At 41.8% G+C, this 25,804-nt stretch overlaps 1 protein-coding gene across 2 annotated transcripts in view; it reads right to left on the reverse strand.

Moving 5' to 3' along the window:
- Positions 1 to 25,804, reverse strand: part of DIP-beta (Dpr-interacting protein beta) — an 87,522-nt gene that overhangs the window by 13,464 nt on the left and 48,254 nt on the right. Inside the window, exons 3-6 of one of the 2 annotated variants that reach the window (XM_043424819.1) lie at positions 15,337 to 15,443; positions 4,383 to 4,568; positions 3,663 to 3,858; positions 2,704 to 2,832 (exon numbers count right to left, since the gene is read on the reverse strand). In XM_043424819.1, coding sequence (XP_043280754.1) covers positions 2,704 to 2,832; positions 3,663 to 3,858; positions 4,383 to 4,568; positions 15,337 to 15,443 — 618 coding nt within the window. Of the gene's footprint in view, positions 1 to 2,703; positions 2,833 to 3,662; positions 3,859 to 4,382; positions 4,569 to 15,285; positions 15,444 to 25,804 lie in introns of both variants that reach the window. The other variant, XM_043424818.1, reaches the window with a different exon arrangement.

Below are 25,804 nucleotides of genomic sequence, written 5' to 3' on the forward strand. Positions count from 1 at the left end.
GCAATTCAATGAAAAGCAGATTATCCGTCGTGATCGCAATCCGTTAAAGCAGGTGCTAGATCACCCGGACCATGACCTGCTGCTTTGTTGCTCGTGCCCAAACCACGTCTGGATATGTTCGGTGCTGATCGCGTGTGTCGGTAGTTTGTGCGTGTATGTGAGGCTGCGAGTACATCCAATTTCCGGGAAGGAATTACCTTTCTGGGCTTGTTGCAAAGATAGCGTTACGGAGGGACGGAGACGGCGAGAGGGAGAGGACAAGAAGGGGGAAGGGCTTAAAATCCTGCGTCCTCCTCCAACGTCACTGCTCGTCTTACGTGCATCAGCCTACTCGATCTATAACTTTCTCTGTCTCCGCCAACGTCGTCCTTAAGATCCAGAGTACGTCAGACTACGTCGGACTAAATTCTCCTTTGAGAACCTATTTTCTAATGAATTTTATCATCTCGATGTGTTAACCGAAAACCCTCCAATTTTCGTCTTTCGCTTTCCGGTGATTTTCACAAAAAGTCAAAAATCGAAGAATATTTCCGAGCCCCGAGCACACTGAGTCCAAAACTCGATCTTGCTCCACGCGAGTCTTCCTCATCTACGGCCATCCTTACCCGCTACTGCTCAAAATAATTCACTTATTCCCACGTGTTTCTCGATCAATACTCCAGACAATGGGGTAAGAAATTCGATCCGATTATTAACGGTGGAACGAATTTTGGAATATTTAAAATAACGATCGAACGAAATCCAGAATTCTCCACCAGTCTCTCGACAGACCTTCCATCTTATTTTGTCTTCACTGTTAACTTCGTATATGTACTTAATTTTTTTGGTATTCCCATTCATTTATCGAATTCGTCGTGTGTATTTATACGAGTTTTTATCATCTCTAAATCATCGCCCACTTCGTATTATGAAGTCTCTGTCGTCTTGATTATACGTTTTTTTCCCCTCACACCGAGGTTATTTCGACGCGAGAGCTTTCGCTCACCCCACTGTGTCTACCTCACGGAGCAGTTACGACGTTCAAATTATGCAAAGAGGAAGACACTGACTATCTCAACAGGCTCTGGACCTCGGGATCCTCCGGTTCGTTGCTTTCGTCTCATCCTCTTTCCCATCTCCTCCCTCTTTTGCCCGAAAGACTTTTTTCATCCTCTCACAGTGTACTCTTACTTACTTTCTATATCGTTCGAGAATTGTCCGCCCTTAGGCTCGTGCTTTCGCACGTACGTATAATCCGGGACTGCGGCGAACCAACGCGACACTACTTCAATATTTACTCTCGTATATATTCGTGTTAATGGACGCATAGAAAAAGAATCGAGTAAAATGATTCGCAAATTTTATTAACTCGAAAATTCTCGGTCTCATCAATCTCCCGGGAAAATAGTTTCAAGAGCTGCTCTAATGAAAAGAGTCTCGTAAAAAAATAAGCTCATTAAATATTCCGTCTCGACGGGCGGAGTTGCGTAAGGAGTTTCTACATTTGAAGCTACAGACGACCGAGTTGAATAATCCTATTAATTTTGGAAGTTTCAAAATATCCGTAGCTATAAACGGAAGACTGACGAATTTTTGAGAAATCGTGCAAAAGTAGGGCGACCCTTGCTCCTGTAAAGTGGAGGATCGTTTCAGCCTGTAACAGGATGTGAGTTGTCTGAGTAATCGCTAATGAATTTTCCATTAATGCTATTGGCAGTATTATATCAGTTTGTACTCCACTCCAAAGCGGCGAATTCCCCAATAATCTTGTTATAAATAATCACGTTATTTTACGTCACGTTAGATTATTCATTTTCAAAAGTCTTTGTAGGGATAAATTTCCGAATAATTTGGCTACTGGACAGCGCAAGGAGTTTCGTTGCATCACCAACGAGACGTCGAAGTCCAATCGGTAAACTGAATAACCTGGTGTTTGGGCAACGACCTTAAAACACGATGAATTTTCACGTGTATTCATGAGTTCATTTTTAGACTCGAAGAGATCTGGATAAAAAATTGAATTCGATTGAGCAGCGATGAGAATTCACGTTCACGGAGATCATTACTTTTCGAATTATTGATCACGATTCCCGATTCATTTTTGCTCCAATACCCAATGGCTACGATGAAACATTTTGTTCGTAGCTTCTGAAATTCTTCAATTCATATTTCTACTCAATTAGTCTCCGGAAATTTGGGTTTCTCTATAACGAAATTCACGTGTTATTGCCCATTCTCGCTCCCTTGGATTCTATTCGCTTCTCCTTCAATTGGTTATCCGAAAAGTACACTCTATCGCGTTAACCGCATATAGCGTCGCTTGCGAATTTAACAAAACTGCATTTGGTGAATTGGCCCTCGAGTATAACTCCTCCTCGCATCTTTACGCACCTCAAATACGTACACGCATCTAAATGAAGCTTCGTTTTCTCATTTTTGTCCACGTTCACATAACTTTTAGTTTATTTTTGTTTGATTCATTTGAATCGACATTCGTATCCGCAATTTTCACAGCTTTCAGCAATTCTCGTCGTCTCCTGATGAGTCTGATCGAACTCTGGATTTCTGGCGATCCGAATTATTATCGGAAAATTAAAGACTGGAATTTTGGGATTCTTTGGCGCTTCGAGCTGTATTTTAACGATTCTGAGTCATCCTGAGATTGAAAATAGATTCGATGTTACCGCGTCGCCATTGAATTATTCGAACGTGGTTTATACTCACAGTGAACGTGGAGCATCATCCGCTTACTGACCGACGGTGGAACTCCGTTGCTCGCAATGCACATGTACGTTCCCATCTCGCTTCTCGTTACTTTTGATAACGTAAGAGTTTCGCCGACCACTGTTGAGACTGAAAATGTCACACATTATCAAGGTTTAATGGTGCAAGAGTCTTTGAATTTTTTCTAATCGCGATATTCTTTGAACTTCTATTTCGAGTTACAATACCATTCAAAAAATTGAAGCGCGAAATGAGTGTCCTGCCTAAATAACCTCGCTCAAAATAACCTGGTAAAAACAAAAAACCGATGAACAATATAAACCATGAACAAAATAATCACGAGAATAATAATCTTTATTTAAAAGGTACTTTAAGTTTGTAATTACTGGAATATGGAAAATAATTGAAATGTTCGTTTGAAATATTGATTACGGATAAATATGAAAGCCTCTGCGGGATTTTCATTACTAGATTCAGAGTGCTTGATTATAAATTTATTGTTTATTGTTTTCGAAATATTTAACATCTCGAGATGCCTCGAGAACACCCACCCTGCAAATTTTTTCCTTCGCCTTCGCCTTGGTAGGTTCGTCGGTGCTTTTTTGTTTGTTTGTTTCCTTGTTTAGGTTAGTATGTGTCTGTGTGTTTCGGTTTGTCCGTTTGTTTTGGGATATCAGAGTTATTTTGTAAAAATGAGTTATATTTGTTCATCGGTTTTTTCATGTTTATTTTGTCCCTCGGTTATTTAGAATGGGGACCGCGAAATGATTCGTCTAATGAAATACTACATTCGCCGGATTCATTCGGATAAAAAAATACCGAGGCATTCTGAAGCATTTTTTCGCTCAAATCCCACCTTTTTAAAGCTCAGCTCCGATCAACTCGATCCAAGTATTCCTATGCTTAGTGGCTGTGATAAATGGGATAGCAAAAAGTGAGATTCGGCGAAGCTTTCTTACGTCTTGTTTTGGGTCCGCCAGTCGTATCCCTGGCAATAATGTCGCCGCGATCTTCGCGTCGCCATACTATTTCAGGTTTGGGGTAACCGCGGGCTTTGCACACGAGTTTCGCTGAGCCACCCTCCGGCACCATCAAGTCTCCCGACGTTTCTTCGTAAATGATGTCCGGCGGAATCACCACTTCGAGATAAGCACTCTGTGCGAGATGACAAAAATAAACGTTCGTTTAATATTTCGAGAGAGTTTATCGACGACCTTTTCAATAACAGCTCCGCAAACAAACTATTCCCTCCACAACATATTTCATGAGTGAATATTCCCCGTTCGTAATGTGACATCGAGGAAAGCTTTTAATCATTAACGATACCCCTCATTTTCCCTTATAAATAATCGATCGAACGAAGCTCAGTCGATACATCGGTACTGATTGTTTCATGATGCGTAAAACAGGTGCTCATAAATTGGGCATTATTTCATCATAAAATGTTATTTACGCGAGCACATGTACGCTGGATGAAATTTAATGCCGTCGCGATAAGTTATTATTCTGCTCGCATACGATCTAACGGGCTGATTCGTTATGCGAATATTCATTAACTAATAGATGAAATTTGCCTTTTTATTGTGCAACATGTTTTGTGACGTTCGTCCGAAACTGTTATGACTTTTTTTAAATATTCGTTGACCCGTGAGAGTGTTTTCGTTGTTTTTTAGTTTTACCTGACTCTTCATGGGATCCGTGTTGACCTGACACATGTAAACACCCCGATCCTCGGGCTTTGCACTCTTGATAGTTAAGGTCCACGTATTGTAGTCGTTGTGCGTAACCGCAAGACGCCCATTGTTCGTGATAACGTGTTCGTGAATCGCCAAAACCGCCTTTGTATCAGCCTTCATCCAAGCGACCTGTACCCCCGTCACAAAACCCATTGCTCAATAATTTCAAAGAGTTTAGAAAGTCTGAGGCCAACCCTTATACGTTTTTCTCCTTTTATTATTTCGCCACGTTTACTCTCGGAGATTCAAATGGCCTCGGAATCGAGAGCGTTTTTAATGAGGTCAAGGTTCGGGGACGCGGTTTTGCGGCGAATCGAACGGCTGCGTGTGCTATTTGGGAAACTTTCGGTGCTGGGACTTTTATCGCGTTTTATTCAACGTCCCGTCCGGTGAGGTTTTCCTAGCGCTTTCTCAATGGACCTTACTTTTTCGACGCTTTTCTATTCCTCCTGCTCCAACTTCCCTCCCACGAGCTCAACTTTTCTGCGGGTCATCGTTTTTTGATAGAATTTTCATAATTTTTCAACGCCTCAAAAAATCATTCGATTATCCCATTCCACTTGGTCGCAACTACCGAAATCAGAAGGAGGCTCCGGTATCGAGCGAGGCTATCTATCAGGCGTGCTCAAAAAGGCTTCCTCCCTCTTTTCTTCACTCTCTTTTCTTATCGATATTACGAAAATGGAGTTCATCCATTGAGCCTCTGAAAGATGGAAATCCGAGTGACGGACTTGCCAACAAATGCCTCTCGTACTTATAATGCAATATTGCATTTGTACTGGTTATTCCATTCGAAATTTCTACGTGCTTCAGCCTGTGAGCTTTTGCTTTTCGAAAAATAGTAACCCTTATAACTGTAACTACGTAAATTAAGCTCGAATCGCAATTGATTTTTTCGAAAAGTTCGCTCAATTTTTTCATAGAAACTTGAGTTCAGATTTTGCTGAATATTTCCAGACTCGGATCCCACATTTTTTAATGCAAACGCATCGCGTATCGGGCGGTTCAGCAACAAATAATTCGTCACGTTTCATAAAATTTTTTCGTATTTACCCAAAACGAAACAGTCGTCGGACTCATTGTTTTTGGCGAATATATTCGTTAACGTTTTCAAGCATTTGGGGTGGAAGCGCCCTTGTATCGAGTGTGTTTATATTTATGTACCGATCTCGAATATCGGTCTCGTAGTTGGCATATGCGATAGACTAACCCGCCACCCCGTGCCACTCTCCTCTCTGGCGCCCACTTTTCTTTTGTACGGTCCATGAAAAACGTGACCGAACGAGAATCGGAAAAGTATTTCGAAAGATCACCGACGTGAAAGAGTTTTGCCGAGATATTCTCGCGTCGCGTGTATATCGGGCGGTGTGCCGCTCTCAATTTCTAAGATGAATGATTTCTCGCTCTCTCTCTCTCTCTCTCTCTTTCTCCCTGTTTAATCGAATAAATTAAACTGAACGGCGAACATTCGATTTTCATCTCGTAGTTTGAGTCTGTACTTATTACGATTTTATTTTCTTAATTAGGTTTTGGTAGAAGCACAACGCGTTCGTAACGATTTAAAAATCATGCGAAGGAGTCGAGACAACAACGCCGGTTCATCACGAAATAAAAAGACTTTCATTATTTTTTCAGTTACTTTATGAATCATATTTGGCCGATATTTGACGTTTTCATGCAAAACGAGTTTTCCATTTGAGATAATGGGGTCGTGGGGATCTCTGATTGAATGAAAAAGATGCGAGATATCCGATCGAATCACTGAAAAAAAGATAATTGACCGCGCAGTTTGACTTATGAAAAGTGGAGTACTTTCAACGGTGCTAAAAGGAGGCTATGAGAGCTTATTCCACGATATAATATCTCGGAAAATTGAATACGCATTAATGTCAGAATAAAATAATAAAACAAGTGGCACACATCAAAATCGTTGACGTCACCCGTTGAATAATAATATTCCGGTGGAGCTTTGATAACGATTGGATTAATTGGAATTATTTATGGAAATGATACACGCGGTGCGAGGATTCAATCCTTTTTGTACAAGCTGCAGTATTCGTCGAAGTATGAGTGTTGAAAAACTCGATTAAATTTATTTCCATTTTAAAATAACTCTGTTCGAGAGAAAATGAATTTGAAATGTCACGCGAAATAGTGTAATTTCATATCATAATTAATAACGAAGAATTTGAATGTATATACTCAGCGAAACGTAGGAGAGGCGGCACACGTATGAAAAACAGGTGAAAATGACTGCATTTATGGTATACCAAATGACAAAGGAATCTTTTGTATAGCACGCCTGACGTAGCCCTCTTTCTATCCTTTATCTACTCATTTTTCGGGAGAAAATTTCAAACTCACTTATATCGCCCTCTGCCTTTTGAAAGCCCTCTCTCGTGCACGTTCTCCTCCTTCCTTCTCTTATTTTCTCTCGTCATCTATAATGTTATATGATCTATATACGCGTAACCTATCTCTTTGGGTAACCTACCTTTTTTTCGTGCGCCCCACCTTTCCTCGACCCTCTTTGGCCCCTTCCTATTCGCGGGGCTCTTTCATATGCAAACGGTTTTGGTGCTCTCTATTGTTGCGCATTGTGAGGATCGTGCGGGCGTCCCGGTCTCTACCTCGTTTATTTCACTCTACCACACGTCCGAGCCGCATCGTCTACACGCACATATACATATAAGTATGTATATTTGGGCATATACCGGCTTCCAATGCTATTCCAAACCTGAACATCCTGTCACCCCTTTCATTTTTATTATTTGTCATATTTTTATCTTTTCTACGAGAAATTTTTATCTTTTCCCATCCCCCTCCCTCCCCCCCCCCCCCCCACTTTTCTTCCCTCACTCTATTTTTGTTTTGTTATATTTCATTCGGCATCCGAACACACTCACGTGTCTTCCACCGCGTTGCCCCTTACTTTTTTCGACTTTTTTTCCAACTATCCGCTCAGAACAAGCCACGAGTTGTGTGCCAGACATTGGAAAACATATATACGAACATATTACAGACTTTTCTACAGCTGTCCAATGGATGCTTCTTTCATTCCACACCGGTATGCAGATAAATGGATAAACTCGCTAATTAAAAGTTTTTCACCCCCTCCCCGCTTCTCTCCCTTTCCCGGAGTTGCGCTTTCTTTTTTCTTCTTCCTGCCTCAGCTTCCGTCCTTTTCTTCCTCTCTCTCTCCCTCTTTTCTTGTTTCCCTGTTCCATTTTCAATCCTCCTGTCTCTTTCCACCTCGGTACTGACTGTTTTTCTACCATACTCTCATACGTACACACGTCGTATTGGTATTTCTACAAATGTGAATTCGCATTATTCGTGTAGTCAATTTGACGTAACCAAGACGTCCATTCCTTGACATTACATATTTTGCAGGTATCAGTTACAAAATGTTGCGAGTGCATGCACGCCCGTGTATAACTTCACTCAAACTTAGGATCAAACGCGTCATAGTCAGCTCGGCAAAGCCCCGCTGGGACTTGATCAGTTTCGGAATGATGTCACATTTCGCGACTACCCGCACAGCACACTAAGCTCTATTGATTGCAGCTTGTTGAGCCAAAACTATAGGATTCTCGTTTAAAACCCATTTTTCGCATCTCTTTTCGAATAAACGATTGAATAATATTCACGAATACAATGCAATAATAATAATAATAATAATATCGTGACATTGAAAAAATGTATCGAGATGTAAATGAATATGGAAAAATCGCACAAGAATAAACTTGTTCAACGTGCTTTTCAAATTGAATTTACGTGGCCCGTGTGTATGCACAGTTGCGGAGAAAAAAAATTCTCTCATCTATCGACTACAATACGTGAAAATGAGAAAGTATCGTTTCATTTTTGAAATTTACTCGATTCCAGAACAACGTGTATCCCGTTCAACGTACAGTGCACCGAATATTAGTTTACATATATTTGTATGTACTTCGACGTATACGCGCCCACGTGGATATACAAACATGCCTATATTTCACGCGTATACATATACACGTCGTGGACAAAACACTGAAACGCACTTCCGCTTGTACGTGGCTTCACGTTCAAATTATTCTGTTCCGGGATTTATATATTTTCGTGTGTTACAGTCACAGTTCAACCGATATAAAATTGTTGGTATTTGTGGTACAAATGGATAAAAGAAACAGAGAGAGAGAGAGAGAGAGAGAGAAAGGGAGATAAAAAATGATGTGTATCGGAGTCTCGGGGATGCCCTTTATACCGGTTTACACGCCCCAGTACTCCGCGCAGTTTTTGATGAAAGCAATCGAGCTTTGGGCTTTTATTTCATTTTTTTCGGTGCTTTATCGCGAGTGTTTAACAACGCGAATCATTTTGTTGGGAAGCTTGTATATCTCTGCGTGAGCAGCTCAGTTGTTGGCTATACACGAACGTTATACGCGATTAACGATCGGATATTCAATTCTCGAGTGACGAGGATGCACAAAGATATACAGGCACTCGCGCACCTACAGTCACGCACAACACACACACACACACACACACACGTGGGAAAAATATGCACACATAAAATACTAACGATATATCGCAAGTATCCATGAACGAGCGTGAGACTGAATGGCTAACCGAATTCTCGTTGAATTTACGAATACGCGTGTGCTAATTGAAAAATTGGGAAACCGAGTGTGAACCTCCGCGCTGCGCCCACTTCCTCCATTCGTCGATGACAATAAAACATTTTTTCCTCCCATCGATGATTCTACCACATTGGAACGAGATGCTTCTTCCAACAACGAAATCGATTTATTCATCGACACCTAATTTTATCACTTATTCGAAGAGCTCTTTCTCTCTCTCTCTCTCGTCGATACGTCATTTTACAAGCGCTAGTCGGGATTTCATGACAGCGAATAGTTCAGTGGTCCCAAAGTGTCCAATTTTTTCCTTATACTTTCAAGCTTTTCTATCTCGTTTTGTTGATCTTTTATTTTGCTCGTTTAACAAACGGTCAGCTTTCGTTTCACCAATTAAAACCAACGCAAAGTACTTTTTTACTTTTATAGTCATGCTCATGCAACCCTAAAATAATATGTCGCTCTGGTATTATTCAAAACTCATGCATCCCTCGGCATGCCCCGGTAATCAGTATCGATTTACGCTTATTTTAGTTTCTAGGTGACTTAACGTCGTTCTTTGAACGATACGATATTATTTTCAATTTTTTACCAACGTTCACACATTTTTAACCAATACTTCTAGTCCTATTTTGTAGTGGAGTGGGGTAACTTTTGTTTTTGTTTTTTCAATCGATGCCCAAAATCACGTGAGTTATTCTTCATTCGCTGCCATAGAATCGCACCGTTTTCTGTGTTATTTTCACTGCATTTTTCTCACTGCACGTTTCGCTGTTCTTGTTTTAAATTCACAGCTGGAAGAATGGTTGAAAATAGACTGTGCAATCGCAGAAGAACAGAACAATTAGCTGATTGATCTTTCACCAACTTTTTTAATTATTCTCTCCCACCAGCAATAATTTTACTCTCACTTTGGATATGTTTATTCAACAAAAATAATAGATTCTTCACACGGTAATAATAATGGTTGCGAATGGGAAGAAATATCGTTAGTAAGACTGCTACGATTAAATAACGCTCGTAATTATTTCATCGAAATAATTGTTCGCACGAGGTCCATCCGTGGGGAGGGCAAATTAAAAGAGAAAATGGAATTCTATTTGGAGGATCACCTTCTCCCTCAGTCTCCAGGGCATTGCGGCGAGAGTGCAATTGTAAAGTGCAACTTTCCGCACGATGCCTGCCCGTTTCGTCCCAAATGTGTTTCGGAATGTTAACCTACTTTTCGTTGTTAACTCGTAAACTAATTATGTATCATATGTGCCAGGCTGCATCGTCTGGGTCGAGAGTTGGACGGAGGTTGAAGTTTTTTTGTCAACTCTCGAAGAATTGATTTGGTGCATGAGTTTTCTCGCAGGATTATTGCGTCCGAACGAACGGTTCAAATATGTGCAGCGATGATGAAAATTGACGAATAATGAGCTTGAGAATATTTGATTTTATCGATTGAAATATAACTGTAATTTCTGAATTGAAGATGCGAATCGAAGGATTGTATCACGTTTTTTTTAGATTAATGTGAAATTCGTTAATTTAATTGTTGCTCTCGATGCGAGTGTTCGGGGATCATTTTATAATTACGTCAAAAACTATATGGAGCAGCAGCGTCACGAGACAGTTTTCTCTGAAAGTGTCAAATGATTGCTTTTCGTCGTTGAAAATTTCAAGGATTTTTTTTGGCCTACTCTTTTTCAGTACCTGGTACACACGATACACGAGAAGCAGACGAGGTAAAAAAAGGATTGAAACTTTTTCACCGTCACAGTTGCGTGGCATTGGCGGCGGTCGCGTCTCCCGAATGCTTAAAAAGGCTTTTGAGGACGCATACAAGAAGGAAATCGGCGAGACGCTGCCTCGACGTGTCTTCTTTATATTTTTTATCTAGCATATATTTTTTTCCTGGGGACTGGAGCGCGTCCGCGGGAGGTCGCTTTTCGTAACTTTTTCCCCCGGAAGCGTGAGCTACCCCCGGTGTATCGCGTGTACGCTTGCGACAGAGTTTCGAGGCGTTACACACGCGCGGTTCTCTTATAAATTTTTTAACTCTCCAAACTCTCCGGGAGAAATTCTCGTGCTATATTTACGTACGGCGAGACAGTGAATTTTCACACGTTTACGAGTTTTGAGCGATATATTGTTACCTCGTGTATACGATAGCTCGTAAAAAAGTTGAAAAAAAGGAGCCCAAACACAGGAGTACTTCGGGCTTCGAAAAGATGTTCCATTTTTGATGCTCATCATTTTTGAGGCCATAAAAAAGTAGTTAGGAAAATGGACTTTGACGGTTGTCTCATCGGGACTTTTCACTTTCTAAGAGTTCTATGAATAATGAGAATTGGACAACGGATGGAAAGAATTGTGAGAGGTCGAAGGTTTTTTTTTACCGAATCACTAGCCAGCAAGAAACCAGATTCGATCTCCTCAGAAAAGAGTGAAAGAGAGCCGGAAAGAGCGAGAGAGCTAGAGAGAGGAGGATCGATCGAGCACGCACTGTTTGACAAGTGGAATCGAAGCCTCGAAGGAAACTTTATCTTCGCTCGCGGAACATGATAAAACGAGGAATCTTGCGAAAACGGAAATCGAATTTTTCCTCAAAACGTCAATCACCCGAAACCTTAGCGCGCTTCTCCCAAAACGTTTTCTACATTTTCAACATTATTTGTTCACCTGCCTTTTCGTGTCCGATGATAGCATACATGCACACACACACACACACAGTTACGCAAACGTTCAGTGCGCTACACCCAGTAAATTACGGCGAGATATCATTTTTTCCTCTTCTCTTCCATTCTTCGTTCGATTTCTTTCGGTTTGTCAGAATCTATTCGTCGTGTACTCTACGCAAAAACATTCACTTATGTGTATTTTTATGTGCGTCTTTTATGTGTATTTAGGTGCTGGTGAATGACGATAAAAATTCCGCTGCCGACATTATCATTAGGATTTTTATTCATTACTTAGTATGTTTGTGCACTGAGAAAAAATAGTCATTGGAACAACGAAATGTGGCATTACGGGGTGCCAATGAAATATATGGTCATCATACAAGGCTAAACACGATTAAGGGGGGGTTCTGCTTGAGAAAGTAAAAAAAAAAAAATTGATTGTTCCGAAGATATTTAAAAAGTTCAAAAGCATTTTCTTAATGCGAGAAATACCAATTTGTACATGGTTTATGAGCAAAGTCTGATTGTCGAAATTTCTCAGCTGTGCGCACACAATACGGAGGTTGTAATTATTGTCTGCAACAAAAATTTCAATTTTTTTTACATTTTCATATATTTTTCTTCCATACGAACCTATAAAAACCCGAAAAAATTGCGAAATTCTATATTTTTCCATATAGATCGTATATATTTACATTTCGGGTTTTTATAGCTGAGAAATTTCGACAATCAGACCGTGCGCATAAACCATGTACAAATTAATATTTCTCGCATTAAAAAAATGCTTTCGTACTTTTTAAATATCCTTGAAACTATACCAAAAAGTTCGCTATGTTGAGTTATTTCCGCCTATCCTTAAATCATTCGGGAAAACAATCGATTTATTTGATTTTCAAAAGCAGGACCCCCCTTGAACGAAAAAAAATAGTTTCGGATAAAACTGCAGATTCATTTACTCCGAAAACATTGCAGTTAAACGAAGAAAATTCTTCCAATAACATCAATTGCTATTGAATCAACAATTTTTTTTTCTCAGTGTGTTTTCTGGCATTCGATCCTGGCCATGACGATGATCTTGGATTTCTGATTCCAACTCTCGAGCTCCTTGTGGGTTCGATAATGAATTTGTTTTCTTTTTAACCCCATAAGCTCCGAAGTTTTATGATAGAAAAACACATTTCAAATTTCATTATTTCTTGATTTCTCTCTTGATATCCATAGAAATTTCCACCAATTGCAGACTCTCGTCGAAATTTGCAGGTGTAAATTGCATGGTTCTTCGATACGAATTCACCGCTCAAAGGAAATTAATCAACAAACGCTGGGAACAAATGATTCATTGCGATGAATTAATCCAACGAGTTTCATTGGATAATCCGAGTAATATATCAATAGCCACAACTGTTTCATTGGTACAGTTTAATTTATCATTTACAGCTGATTGAAAACCATCCCTCAAGGTGGCTGTAATCCATCGTTAATCAAATCGAGCTGGATGGATTCTATTTACACATGTGCATATTCTAAACATTGTTTCACGTGTTTGTTCCAAGTATTCCGATAGCCCATTTCAGTTTACCATAAAAAATAACCAAATTTCAGTGCCTTCAAAATCGCACTACTAAAAGCCTCTGGATCTCGACATTCATGCGAAAATTTTATCATCGCCATGAGCGCCAGTTCATTACTTCAACATCGCGGACAAAGCTAAATTAAACACCATGCTATAGGTTGTTGGCCAATTCCGTTTGCCTTCTCTGTTTTGCTGCTATCTGTCCCTCTACGTGTTTGTCTGATCACGTGATTTCAATGTTACTTCGACGAAAGTTAATTTCAGACCGAGCCTCCTCTTTTGCTCTCTTTTCCCTTGCTCTCTCTCTCTCTATCTCGCTGTCTCTGGAGGCTTATCATTGCATGACGAGTTCAAAATTCCAATACTATAAACAGAATAGTGCCCTCAGGTGTACTATTTTTAAAAATGCTTCAATGATTACTGGTAGCATTTGAAATGCGAGACGAAAATTCATTTTCAAATGTTTCTATCGAAGGTTTCGTCACATTTAGAAGATTTTTTTATTCACTTCATTAGCAAAAGCATTGCGTATAGTTTATGGGTAACTGTTTTTAATTTATTTTCGTTTAACCGTGGGCGGGAGTAATAAAAACAAGAAAAAAAAAAAACAGGCCAACAAATTGAATGATCATCTTTTTTCTGCATGTTTTCCAGTCAGTGCATCGTGCTGCGTGCTTCCTTGTTTTGGATTTATATATATATATATACATCAGTAACGTTGTATTTGGGTACATCGTGAGAACCGTTAAACGTTAACTCGAATGTGAACGAAAAATTGATTGATGAGAAAAATGAGACAACAAATTCGAACGAAAACACTGTTTTCTCGTGTTCATTTTGAAATGAAATACAAAACCTTGAGACTCAAGGTTGATTAAATAAAAAAAAAAAAATAAAATAAAATTAAAACACAAAATTCCAAATTGGTGGTTGGAATCGTCCCAGAATAGGACTTTTGGGGTTCGTATAGTCAGGCAGTCACAATTTCCAGTGCACCAATTCCATAACGTGCTGCGTGCTCTCAGTAGGCCCAGGCAGATTATCAAGGTATAGTTTTTGCGATGACGATAAGATGCGCGCTATCAAGAGTCTGGCTGCTCGGGGGAAAATGGTCTGGATTTTTCCACGTCCCGCAATCACTGATTTACTTTGTGAAAAGAAAGCAGCAACGGAAATAAAATTCAATAAAAGTAACGTTATTGTGTGTCGAATTACTTCCATCAATAATGGGGCGGATGCATAAATTATTGAATGGAATTTGTAACTGAAGAATCACGAAAGCATTAGCACTCGTGAAGTCTGTTAAGGAGGTTCATCTGGTTGAAAAATTAAAAAAAAAATGAGATTGATTATTAAATTTGGATGTAATGATCAGTTCAAGTAATCTATTGGAAAAAAGTTGATAAATATACGATGCCAAGTATTGAAAAGAATTTCCGGAATTGTTGAAGACGTAATTGAAAACCGAATCGAAGTTATTTTGATTCTCACGAAGTTCAGCATGAATATAAATCTGTCTCGAAGAACATGCTGATTGTTCGGAGGTTTGGTGTACGGGTCAAGGGGTCATGGCGTTGTCAAACTCAGCTCGCAGACCAGGCTAGTTGTTTTTCCTCTCTGATTTACTGAATACCAAATGATCCTCCTCAACAGGATAAAGGAAAATGAAAAAATACATTTTTCAAAATGACGATCGATCCAGAAAACAACAATTTTCCCTCTGGCGTCAGAATTCGTAAGGAAGAATTCGTCCGACTAGATAAGTTTCAGGCGAGCATACGAAGGGCCCTAAAAAGGGCGTGCGTCCAGGTGATTTGATTATTTTTTGGTTGTTTTTTCTCGTTTTTTTGTCTGTGAGGGTGATGATTCTCATAGCAACGTTGGTGCATTAATGCAGAGAGCTGGTGAGTGCAGGCACGCGGCAGAAGTGCAGTAGTAGTTATTAAGTGGGTCCAGTGCAGGCGGACACAAAATGGTAAGATATTTACCCGGGCCTTGGCGCCACTGTGATCTCCACTCGCGTAGGAGGAAGGACTCACCCGGTATCCACCGAGATGGTTCACCACGCATGTGAACGTCGCGTCACGACCCTGTGGGATCGTTACGTTCTCCAAAGGGTAAAGGAAGTCTGGACCCAAGCCCGTCACTGAAACACACATTCACAAAAAAACAAAGAATTTAAAAATCTTTGAAAGTTTAGTAATTTTTGAAAGAATTTATTCTTCACGTTGTTACGGAAGTTTGAGATGCTCCAAAAGCTCGTACGTATCGAATCGAGATAACGAGGTGCATTTCAAATTCTAATTCAATAACGGACCGAGTGTCAGTACTTCAGAATTGTACATCTCCACGAAATATCAGTCCGCACTGAAGTCATTTTCAATTTCAATTAATATTCGTGTCGAGTTCGTCGAATACGATCCTACGAGCAAGCTTTTGAAATTCGCAGCCACGCTTTTTCCATTTTGCCGAGAATATTATTTCAACAGAATTCTGGTACAAAGCGAATTCCTGGGAACATGAAAAATCCGATATTCCCAAATATCGTTAACAATGGTCTTCAGTGATAGCAGTGCAAACATGGTCGTCGCGAAATGTTTTTGACCACCCGTGGAGTTCGTGATGATTTCCACTCTTTTTGAATTGAATAACATTGTTGAATGGCAGCAGACTTTGTAAATATCAAAAAGCATTTTACAGTTCGATCTCTGCAGACGAATTGGCGCACTCTTTGTCGATGGTCTCATGAACAACGTTCGAAAACGATAGGCCTGATTCGTGACTTACCTTAAAGTTACTTCACAATTCAACTGCGAAGATCTCTAAGGGAAAAGGCAATAATGGACATCCAGGGCGAGCACAGAAAATTCTGAAAACTTGTCTTTGCATTGAGGGTTTGTTCTGTTGCATCGAACAGTTGGCCCTCCGATAAATTCATATGGAGAATAAAAAAAGTTGAGAATACGCTACCACAATAGTGAGCGAGGTCTCTGAACGAGTATTCCTCCTACGAAATCAGGGCTCTTGGCTGTTTTGTATTCAAATTCACGTGAGCGAGCACTTGTTTCATCGAATTCGTCCTACGTCGTCTCGGCAAGATGCAGAATCCTGTATCCGCATCCGTGTATCTTAACCTGTCTGACATGATGTTCGTATGGCTGTAAAAGCGAGACGGGAGGAGAGAGAGCGAGTCGCGAGCGTGCACGGAGAACAAATAAGTAAAACGGTGAAAACAACGAGTAGCAGAGAGAGAGAGAGAGAGAAAGAGAGAGAAGGTTTGGCGTACAATTCCAGCGGCTCCAAGCAAATATCTAAAGGGTGTACCAAAAGTATCCGTCTGTATTTACATGGAAAGAGGGTATGCGCTCGTGGGGAGTGATTCAGTGGGTATAAAAGTCTCACATAAGTTTACGTTCGGGCACATACGCTCGGGATTGTTTGCCCCTAACTCAGCCAGTCGCCAAGATCGTTCTCTATCCTCCGCAAGCCTTATATTTTTCCACCTTTAAGAAAGCTTCGTGTGAAGAGTATTGAATACGAATTTACAGGGCAAAGATCTCGGCGGATATGGCGAGGAGGTTTCCGACCGTGGCCTGGCATGCCGAGGGCAACATTCACCCAAAGGGGTTCTGAATTTTACGATGGCTATTTACATGGGCGCAATATTTTATATGCCACTTAATGCCGGGTCACGTTTTCCTGCTTCTGCTACCGGATAGTCTCTCTCCACCGGCTTCTCCTGTGTTGTACCGATACGTACCATTCCTCCATACTATCCTCCCTATATATATTCTTTCTTTCTCTGTTTACACGTTTATACGTCCGTGCTGTGTATATAGAGTGCATTAGGCTGAGGAGATGAGATCCTTCGCTTCACCTATGAATCAAAGTTGCGCTTTATTGCGTGTCTTTCAACGAGCTGCTATATTCAGTTATCCGGGGCTAAACATCTTCCAGGATAACGCTCTAATACTCCAAAAGTTTCTCGAAACATTTTATCCTGTCGCGAATCTTGGACGGAGAGCATGAACGAAGGTGATGAGAAGATTTTGTGATCGTTGCAAATCGCAAGATTTTCATGGCCCCAGTGTCCATATTTGTACGGTATATAAAGACCCTTTCCTATGTTCTAACATCAGCACTGCAGCGAGCGATGGAAACCGAGTGGTTTCCAAATTTCTGCTAGGCTCAAGATCATGAGTTTTCGCATTCATCGAATCGCAGATTTTCGTGATCATTATAAATCACCAAGCCTGAGCTCCGTAAGTTGACAAAATCATGAGCCAATTTTGTACCGAGAATCTGCCGGGCTTCTCGATGTATCTTTGGATCCACGTGACACAAATTCAATTGCAGACTGCACGAAGAAGACGCTAGCGATCTGACTCGATTAATGCCAATTAACCGGTCGGGAGGCCTTAAGGTTCTTACGGTTTTTCTTAGGCATGTCAACCTTTATTTTCATCTGACATGCGAGATGACAAAAACATTTGTACGGGGAGCTATAAAAAGCAGAATATTGGCAACTGGAGAGCGGATGGAAGAAAGTAATTAAGGGAGCGACGTAACGCGATAAGTGTCTGGAGAGTGTCGTTTATCGGTGCGTTTTTTGTCATTCCAAATTGGGCAGACAGCTTTTTCAAGAATAGCGACAAAAACCCAGCTCATTCCTATCTTCGTTGTTGCTAATTCTATTGAGACTCACCTCATTGATTTTTCAGCTTTACTCCCCAGCGGAAGGCTACATTTGTAGAAATGTATGTACTAATTTCTCTGGCAAGATTTTTTTTTCTTGCTATACTTCATGCTTGTTCCGCGCAAATTCTTTAGCGGAGGATTTTCCAATCGCTTTCTTTCACTTGTCATTCCAGTCATTTGCAGTATTTTAAGCACCCTCGCTATATACATTATTTTTCCACGAATGCTAGGCTCCCTTCGCCACGAAGTAAGAGCTGGGAAAATAAATGAGTAAAAATAAAAAATGGGACGCCTTTAAAACGAGTCTATACGTATAGATTGGAAACTCCAATATCGAGAATCTCTCGAATTGACCGACTAATTTCCACGAGTGTCATTCGCAGCGTAGGCGATTTTCAATATTCCCATTTCGTTGCCCTTCCCACATTTCACTAGATGGGAATTCCCAGCTTGCTGTTCCTGAATCTTGTTCATCTAATTAAAACTTCATTCACTATAAGTATCAAACACATCCACGACGAAAGTTTCATTTCCCATGTATTATTTTTTCAGTTATTCTGTTCGTCAACGCGCTTGAGGGTTCTGAATAGAGAAAAGGACACGTCGTCGAATTTTACAAATTCATCACTATAAAGTATTTTTCCAAGCCCTGAAACCCCGAAGTACCAAGTTCCCTTTAGTTTCCCAACTTTTATCGTAATTATTATATTGTCTTGAGGAAAACGCGTATTGTAAGTGAGATTGTAGGTAGAGAATAGTGAAGTTAGCAGAATAGACAGAGAAATAAGGATCGGATGGAAGAAGATGTAGTCGGTCCCTCATTCCTCCTTTATCCGATCGTGCGATGGTGATGATGGCGGATTCCCACGGGAGAAGTGCTAGGTACGGCGAACGTTATCCCGAACGACCCCGTACACTGGTGCGACCCTCTTGACCCACGAGGCTTTTCTCCGGTCCCGCATAGTGGATATAGTAGATGTAGTGTGTGCCACCACCGCAATACCCAAGGTCTAACCGTAATGCCACGGGACACACCAGCCGTGTCTAGTCCGTTCAACTGTATACCGAGTGAGTTTCAGTCACGGCGTCCGTGCGCAATGCTTGTAAACGGATTTTCTTTTCTCTCCCTCCTTTTTTCCTCTTTTCCTTTCGTCCCAGGCTCGCACAGCTTTTCCCTGCTGTAACCTTCTTTCTTTTCCCCCTTCGCGGCAACACTTTCCCTCGCACGCCTCGCAATTACCGAGAGTCCGACATGTCGACGATAGGATGAACGATGGAAGTGCGAAATTAGTTTCGATACGAGAGAAAGAGAGAACAGAGAGTAAGGGGGGGGGGGAGGGGAAGACGGAAGAAAATAGAGAAACGCGTGTCTCTTTCCCTGTCGTTATTTTCTGGGCAAACGTCCCTTCCTTGTTTCATCCTCATAACTCGTTTACTCTCGCCACACCGGTTAAGGGATCCATGGAGCTGGGCCATCATCGGGAAGGGAGATCGTTGTTAAAAGTTTCTTTAAATTTGAGAAAGAACTGGAAGGAATAGTCGATTGGTTTATCTATTGGATCCCGAGCTCCGAAATTCAATGTCTATCAATTTGATGAAGATCGATCTAGCCAATCCGTGACAATGTGTCAAGCGCACGTGGTGCCATTCGGGACCGCACCGCAGGCTGGCCGATCGTCGTTGTTTTTCCCTCCGTCGCACACACAGCTTCAAATGAATAATTCATTCGCGCAATTCCCATGGACGAGGCGCACAGCACTGCGAATCAGCCACCTCAATGCTCCGGGGACTGGGGGAAACGTGTGTGCACTAAAAGCAAAAGAAAGGGAATTGTTCTCTATCCAGTCGGTGGAAGAGGCAGTTTTGCCTAAGGCGAGGACTCGTTCATCTTGACAACTTGACGATCGAACATTCGTTGTTTACGCGGTACCTCCTTCGTTCGGTTATGGAGCGGTAGACCGAGTGATCGCGAAGGCTCATCGTCAGTTTCCATCAACAGAAGTTCGTATCGTCAAAGCCGAAGTTTCATGTACGACTCGCTCATGTCAGCTGAATGACAAGGCTGTTAAAGCAGCCACGGCAGCATACGCTGCTCCCATGACTCTTCTCTAATTCGTGAAAGCCCATGCGAAAGATGTTGCGCCACCATGAAAAAATTTGTAGCTTACGTAATTGAGAACAAAAGCCTAAATGCGTTTGCACTAACCCATACCTGCAAGATAGCTCGTTTACGCAGTAAAAGTTTAAATGGTCAAACTTTTTTGTGCGAACACACAACGAAACACAGTGAAACAAGTAGGACGCTCCCATTCGGAGGCTTTTGGGGTTGGACTCCGTTAGGTAGTCTCGTGTCGTTTCGTACGAGCATATTATGGAGCTACAGTGGCGGATCGAATTAGCAGTGAGTGCGACGGATGTTCATTGAAATTGCCCGTACACGTAGGTCCAGCTTCCTTCTGGAGCGAGGCTTCCTCTACGGCAGAGAAGGTGCGCAGTTGTGTGAGAGCGAGCAGCGAACGAGTGAGTAGGACGAGAAGAGCCAACATCGTTGTGCGAAGGGAGCACAGCAACGGGAGGCAGTTTAGTGGTCGTTGGTCGACTGAAGTAGCTCTGGATGGGTATATATAGAGCATCTATATCTGGCCCGCCGGGGAATCAGACCCGACAACTGGAATTTGCTGGAAAAACAAACTCCCGGTCCCTGCTGGCTGTTGGTAGCGTGGCTTGCTTTACTTGTCTTTCCTTCTCGTTCCTCTCTGTGACGTCGCTCGTAAGCTTCTCTCCAGCTTCTCTTCTTCGCTTTCTTTGCTGCACGCTCCGCTGTCATTTTTCTTCGTCTAACATCCGCTTCCCAGTGGCACGGTCAGGAGAGAGGCGGATAGCGGAGCGCCGGATCCCTAGGGCTTGTGGAGTTCGGGACACGTATAACCGTTACAGGCGAGTGAAGGAAAATTGCGAAGAAAAACCAAAATCGCGTGAATATAGCAGTAAATCGGGAGATACTGAACAGAGAATAAACGAAAAAAGCCAACATATTGTTCTCTTTAGGCATCCTAACCTGGCCGAAGCTCCAACAAGATTTTATCTTTCAAGAGCTTTCATCTGATCTTGTTATATCATATTTGATATTGCTCGGCAAGTACCTACTGAAGGAGTGCGAAAATTGCAAGTTCTTTGGCTACGCTATCTCAGGGCGTTTCTGTTTGATGGACGAGGGTCGAACGTCTGCTTAAGGTATTCCTTTCGCATGAGCGTATTTTTTGGTAGCGCACATTGGGGCACTCGAAATTCGGACTTATTCCTAACCTCTGAGAAGTCGCGGTTATATAGGAAAAGCTTCTGCTTCTGCAATTTTTCCAACTTCTATCGTTCGTATCTCTTTTAAGGATTCGGCAACCCTTTATTTTTATCATCCCTATGAATTCCTTACATTTTTTCCTATCTGCTTGTATCAGTTTGTATCAGGAATTTAGAATTATTTAGTACATGAATTATTGAATAGAAATGTAGTGGTGATGGAACCTCCATAAGCTCCCGTATGAATTTAACGATTTTTGAAGCTTCAGTTCTTCATTAAATGTGCGATAACCTGACCTGAGATTTAACCAATCCATTCCCAAGCACTTTTACTTAACTGTAATTAAAAATCAGTTATTTGTAGAATATTCGGGTTCGCGAAAGGAATAGCTTAATCGACTCTGGTATAGAGTTCGTACCATCTGTCGCCTGCGAGGGTCTTTTTAGTGGCATCGAATAGATAATCCGGTTGCGTGGACTAAGCCATGTACAAATTCAATAGGGAAGGCTAAGAAGGAAGCGTCAATCCGGATTTTCGGATGATTCTCGTTCGTTTCACTTGTTTTATTCCAACTCTCCTTTTATCCTGCATTTTTCCTCTACTTTTTTCCAAGGCAGTCTCTCCTGCGAGTGTTAGGGAATGAATTGCCTGTGTTCATTCCAGTGTGCTACGTCTGAGTTTTCGATCATGCCTCGTGCGTTCGTGCGTGTAAAGTGCCAGTGATGCTATTCCTCTCTTCTTTGCTTTTCTGTTCCGTCTATCCGAGTACACATGTCTAATACTGCGTAAGAGAAGGGCGCAACCTGCATCACGAGAAACAAAAGAGCTCCACCATTCGGTAGAGCTCCCGCCCATTTTATTGCCAGCACTCGATATATACGCGATGCTCTTCCCACGGAGGGATAAGACATTCTCGTGTACGTGAATCCGCACCTCCGCGTACGTGACAAGTGTGATACCTGCACGTAAAGCACAAGAATCGTGGGAGTGGGAGAAGGGTCCGAGGCTAAAGCCGTGTCTGCTTCACCGGAGCAGATTCGCGGCTGCCCGAACACTGCCGCAGGGGCTAAAGAAGAGAAAAAAACAACGAGTTTTCGTCGGTTTTCACGTTGATTGGGTGCGGCGAATAAACTCCGCAATGCCCTCGTCCCCTTTTTCACCATACCATAAAACACGCGCTCGCTCGCTCCTGTGTCCGATGGAATACATATGGGGCGTTTCGGGCCAAATAAAATCGCATTCTTAAGTCGTCCTTGGCACCAGTAGAGATCACAAGTTTTCACATCCCGTCAACGTGATTGGAATACCATTTTCACCTCTTTAAACTCAAGTTTAAATAGAAATGAAAACGTTTATTACCTCCGCGTGTCGTCCAGTTCGATCAACAAAAATTTATAATTATGAGATGTTCAGGATCAGGACCATGACTACTTCGTCCCATGGCAATCTGCTCCAAAATCGAATGAGAACCGAATAAACTTGTACACGGAGAAAACGAGGCCGAAAATTCTAGAGGAAAGTACTAAGAATATAGTATTTCGGGGACAGTATATAACTGGGTTGCAGCATTATTTAGAAGAGCAGTTATAGCAATTTTTCTATCCACCATAATAAAAAGACCAATACTCATCCCTTTTATTCAAAAGACTTAAGAGCGTTTTTCTCTATAAGCATAGTAAAAAATCTTTTCAGTCATTTCAAATGTTTATATTGTAAAGTATGCTCGGGCAACCCTGAAAAAAAACGATACGTATGGTAAAATGTCACACGTATTCGGTCTATATTCGTGTATTTATCATATAATTTACTATGCTGACAGTCCAAATTTGTGATTTACAATACATTTCCACTTATCAGTAAGTGCTAGTCTGACACGATAAATAACACTCGAAAACAAAACGAAATATAGTTCTAACACGTGCATCACTTTTTGCTGTGCACATAAAGCTGTTTAGAATTGAAGAAGGGATGAAAAATTGGAAAATTCAAAAAATATTATGCCGTTTGTAATCGGTGCCTAAATACTTTTAAAATTCTTGAAAAATAATATATTCCTCACTATACAAAACAAATCCGTTTTCTCCGTGTAGAAAACGTCGGTTAGATAGCTTGAGTGACGGAATTGGCACTGGAATGTTCCGTAGGGATCCGAGTCTACGAGTCCAAGCGACCCATCGCTTTTGTCTCTTCGTCGTGTCCCACTGTCATCCTACTGATGTTCACAGCTTGTCCATCCACCCTCAGTACTATGCGATTGGGACGATTTTCGCGTCGTCCTGTTTCTTTTTTACGTTCTTATTTCTGACCTTTTGTCCCTTTGTCACGGTCAAGCTTTACTTATTTATTCTCTCTCGATGTCGTCGAATCTTCAGTTTCGATCGAGGCGGCATTTTCATAGTTTTCTTCGAGCTTCTCCATTGGAATGAGCGGGAATCTTTATCGAAACGTATTCTGAGAGTGTATATTGATGCGACGAAGCAAAACACTCGGCGCCTTTGCTCGCAGCGATCGCGTTCTCGGCTGGGTATGCCGTGCATCCAAGTCCACCGTTATTTTTCGCATTCTCGATTTCTTCGTCCCCCCATACCGACGGCATCCAGCACGTTCGTGCTCGCCTTCGCAGTGCCTTTATTCTCATTCGTTCGGATGAACTTTCGAACACCATTTTCTCTTCGTTCGCCTATTTATTTATTTTATTTTCATGTCTTTTTGCATTTTTTTTCTTCCGCTGTTGTCTCGGCTTGCTTTATTTCCTTCATTTTCGTTTGTGCCGGACTGCTACCATACCAATTACGAGACCCCTCCGCTGATACGACGTGGCAAACACATTGCGGAACGTGCGCGCCACCCGCCTGGAAACCATGCTACGACCAGGCTATCTTCCTAGACGAATCCAACGGCATATTGAGGCAGGAGGAACGGGGGCAGCAAAGAAAGGAGGGAAAAGGAAGAAGCGTTGTGATACGGAGAATTAAGTGTCTCGAATACCTACAAAGAGTTAACCCTCCCCAGGAAAACTCTTTGTCTCTATTGCATTCCTTGCCCCCCTTTTTCCATTCGCTTTGAAAAAACCTCCTGTCCTCCGCTTCCATTTATTTCAAGATCAACACATTCGTTAAATGTGTTTCCTTGAAAATACCCAAGTTTCCAATCTTTTCGGGCTTTGAGGAAAATACTATTGGACAAAATATAAGCTAATTTCTACTCCTACACAAGCACAATTCCCTTCACGTTCGTTCTTTATTGTTGCAACCTTGAGCCCCGATCGGTTAATCCAGCTAAAAGGATTCATCCCTGTGTTTTCTAAGGATATAAATAAAGACCTCCGGTGCCCTGGCACCGAAAACTGTGCAATTGTGTCATTCTGGCTTTGGCAACATTGGCATGATATAATTACAAAGGATTGAAAGTACATGAGCAAAATAGGAGGGAGCAAAGCTACCGTTGAGCCAACTCGACTCACCGCAATGTTTTTGCTCAACCACGCGTCAATAAAACTGCTTTTCAAAGGCAAGCTCTGCACAATATCTTTCATTCCATTCTCGAGATATTTGCTGCTCTTTCCGGATGCTTTGTGGGCAGATCGCGCAATATAATCGGATCCTCATCCACGTGTACTCGATTTTATTCAGGATTACTGAAAATACACGGATACACTGACACTCAAATGCACGATAGACGACACACGATAGATCCATAAGAAGAGAGGAAAGGTGCACGGTGGTATCGTCCCGCGAATACCACGAACAATGCCACAGCTACTTATCGTCCGGAGGGACAGTCTGGAGGCGGTGGAGCGTGAACACCTCGAGATCCCTGGAGGATCAGCAGCTGGAGCGGCGTTGCCTTACCTAATTTGACGGGGAACACGCTAGCTCTTACTCTCGCACCAGGAGTTGAATTAGGGTTCGGCGAGTAGCGTCGGATGATCGTCGTCAGCATCGTTCACGTTCGCTCCTTTCTATGTACACTCTGTTATCTACTCCTTTCCTTTTCTATCCCGTGTGCTTCAGCTTCTCCACCTTTCACCCCGCCCTACTTTTGCCCCGTTGTGTCGCATTCACAAATGTTCCTCTACATTTTGTCACAGATAGACACCTCGTGGAACACCAGCGCGGCAGTGCCTAACCGACACGAGCTATTCTGTGAATTCCTATGGAACTTCTTGCACTCGGCCGTTCTGTGACATTTAGGCTGCGAACTTCCTGTCAAATGTGTCGACAAAATGCTTCCTAGTTTCAAACCATCGCGAGCCCTCTTCCTCGATCTTTCTTTCTTCTCTTTGCTCACCAAAAGCTAATACCGGTGAATTTGGAACACTCAAAAACGGGGATACCTTAAACGGATAACTCCCTCGTGGATCGTCGAATTTATTCTACTACACAATTATTTGCTATTAGAACTAGCTACGAGCCCTGGTTCCCGGCTAACTTTCGTATTTCATTCGCCGCGCGGAGAACTTGCCGCTTGTTCACCGCCAATTTTTCAGCGATTTCGGAAAGTCTCGCAGA

Source organism: Venturia canescens, chromosome 7, assembly GCF_019457755.1.
Source record: "Venturia canescens isolate UGA chromosome 7, ASM1945775v1, whole genome shotgun sequence".
In the NCBI taxonomy this organism is placed as follows: domain Eukaryota; kingdom Metazoa; phylum Arthropoda; class Insecta; order Hymenoptera; family Ichneumonidae; genus Venturia; species Venturia canescens.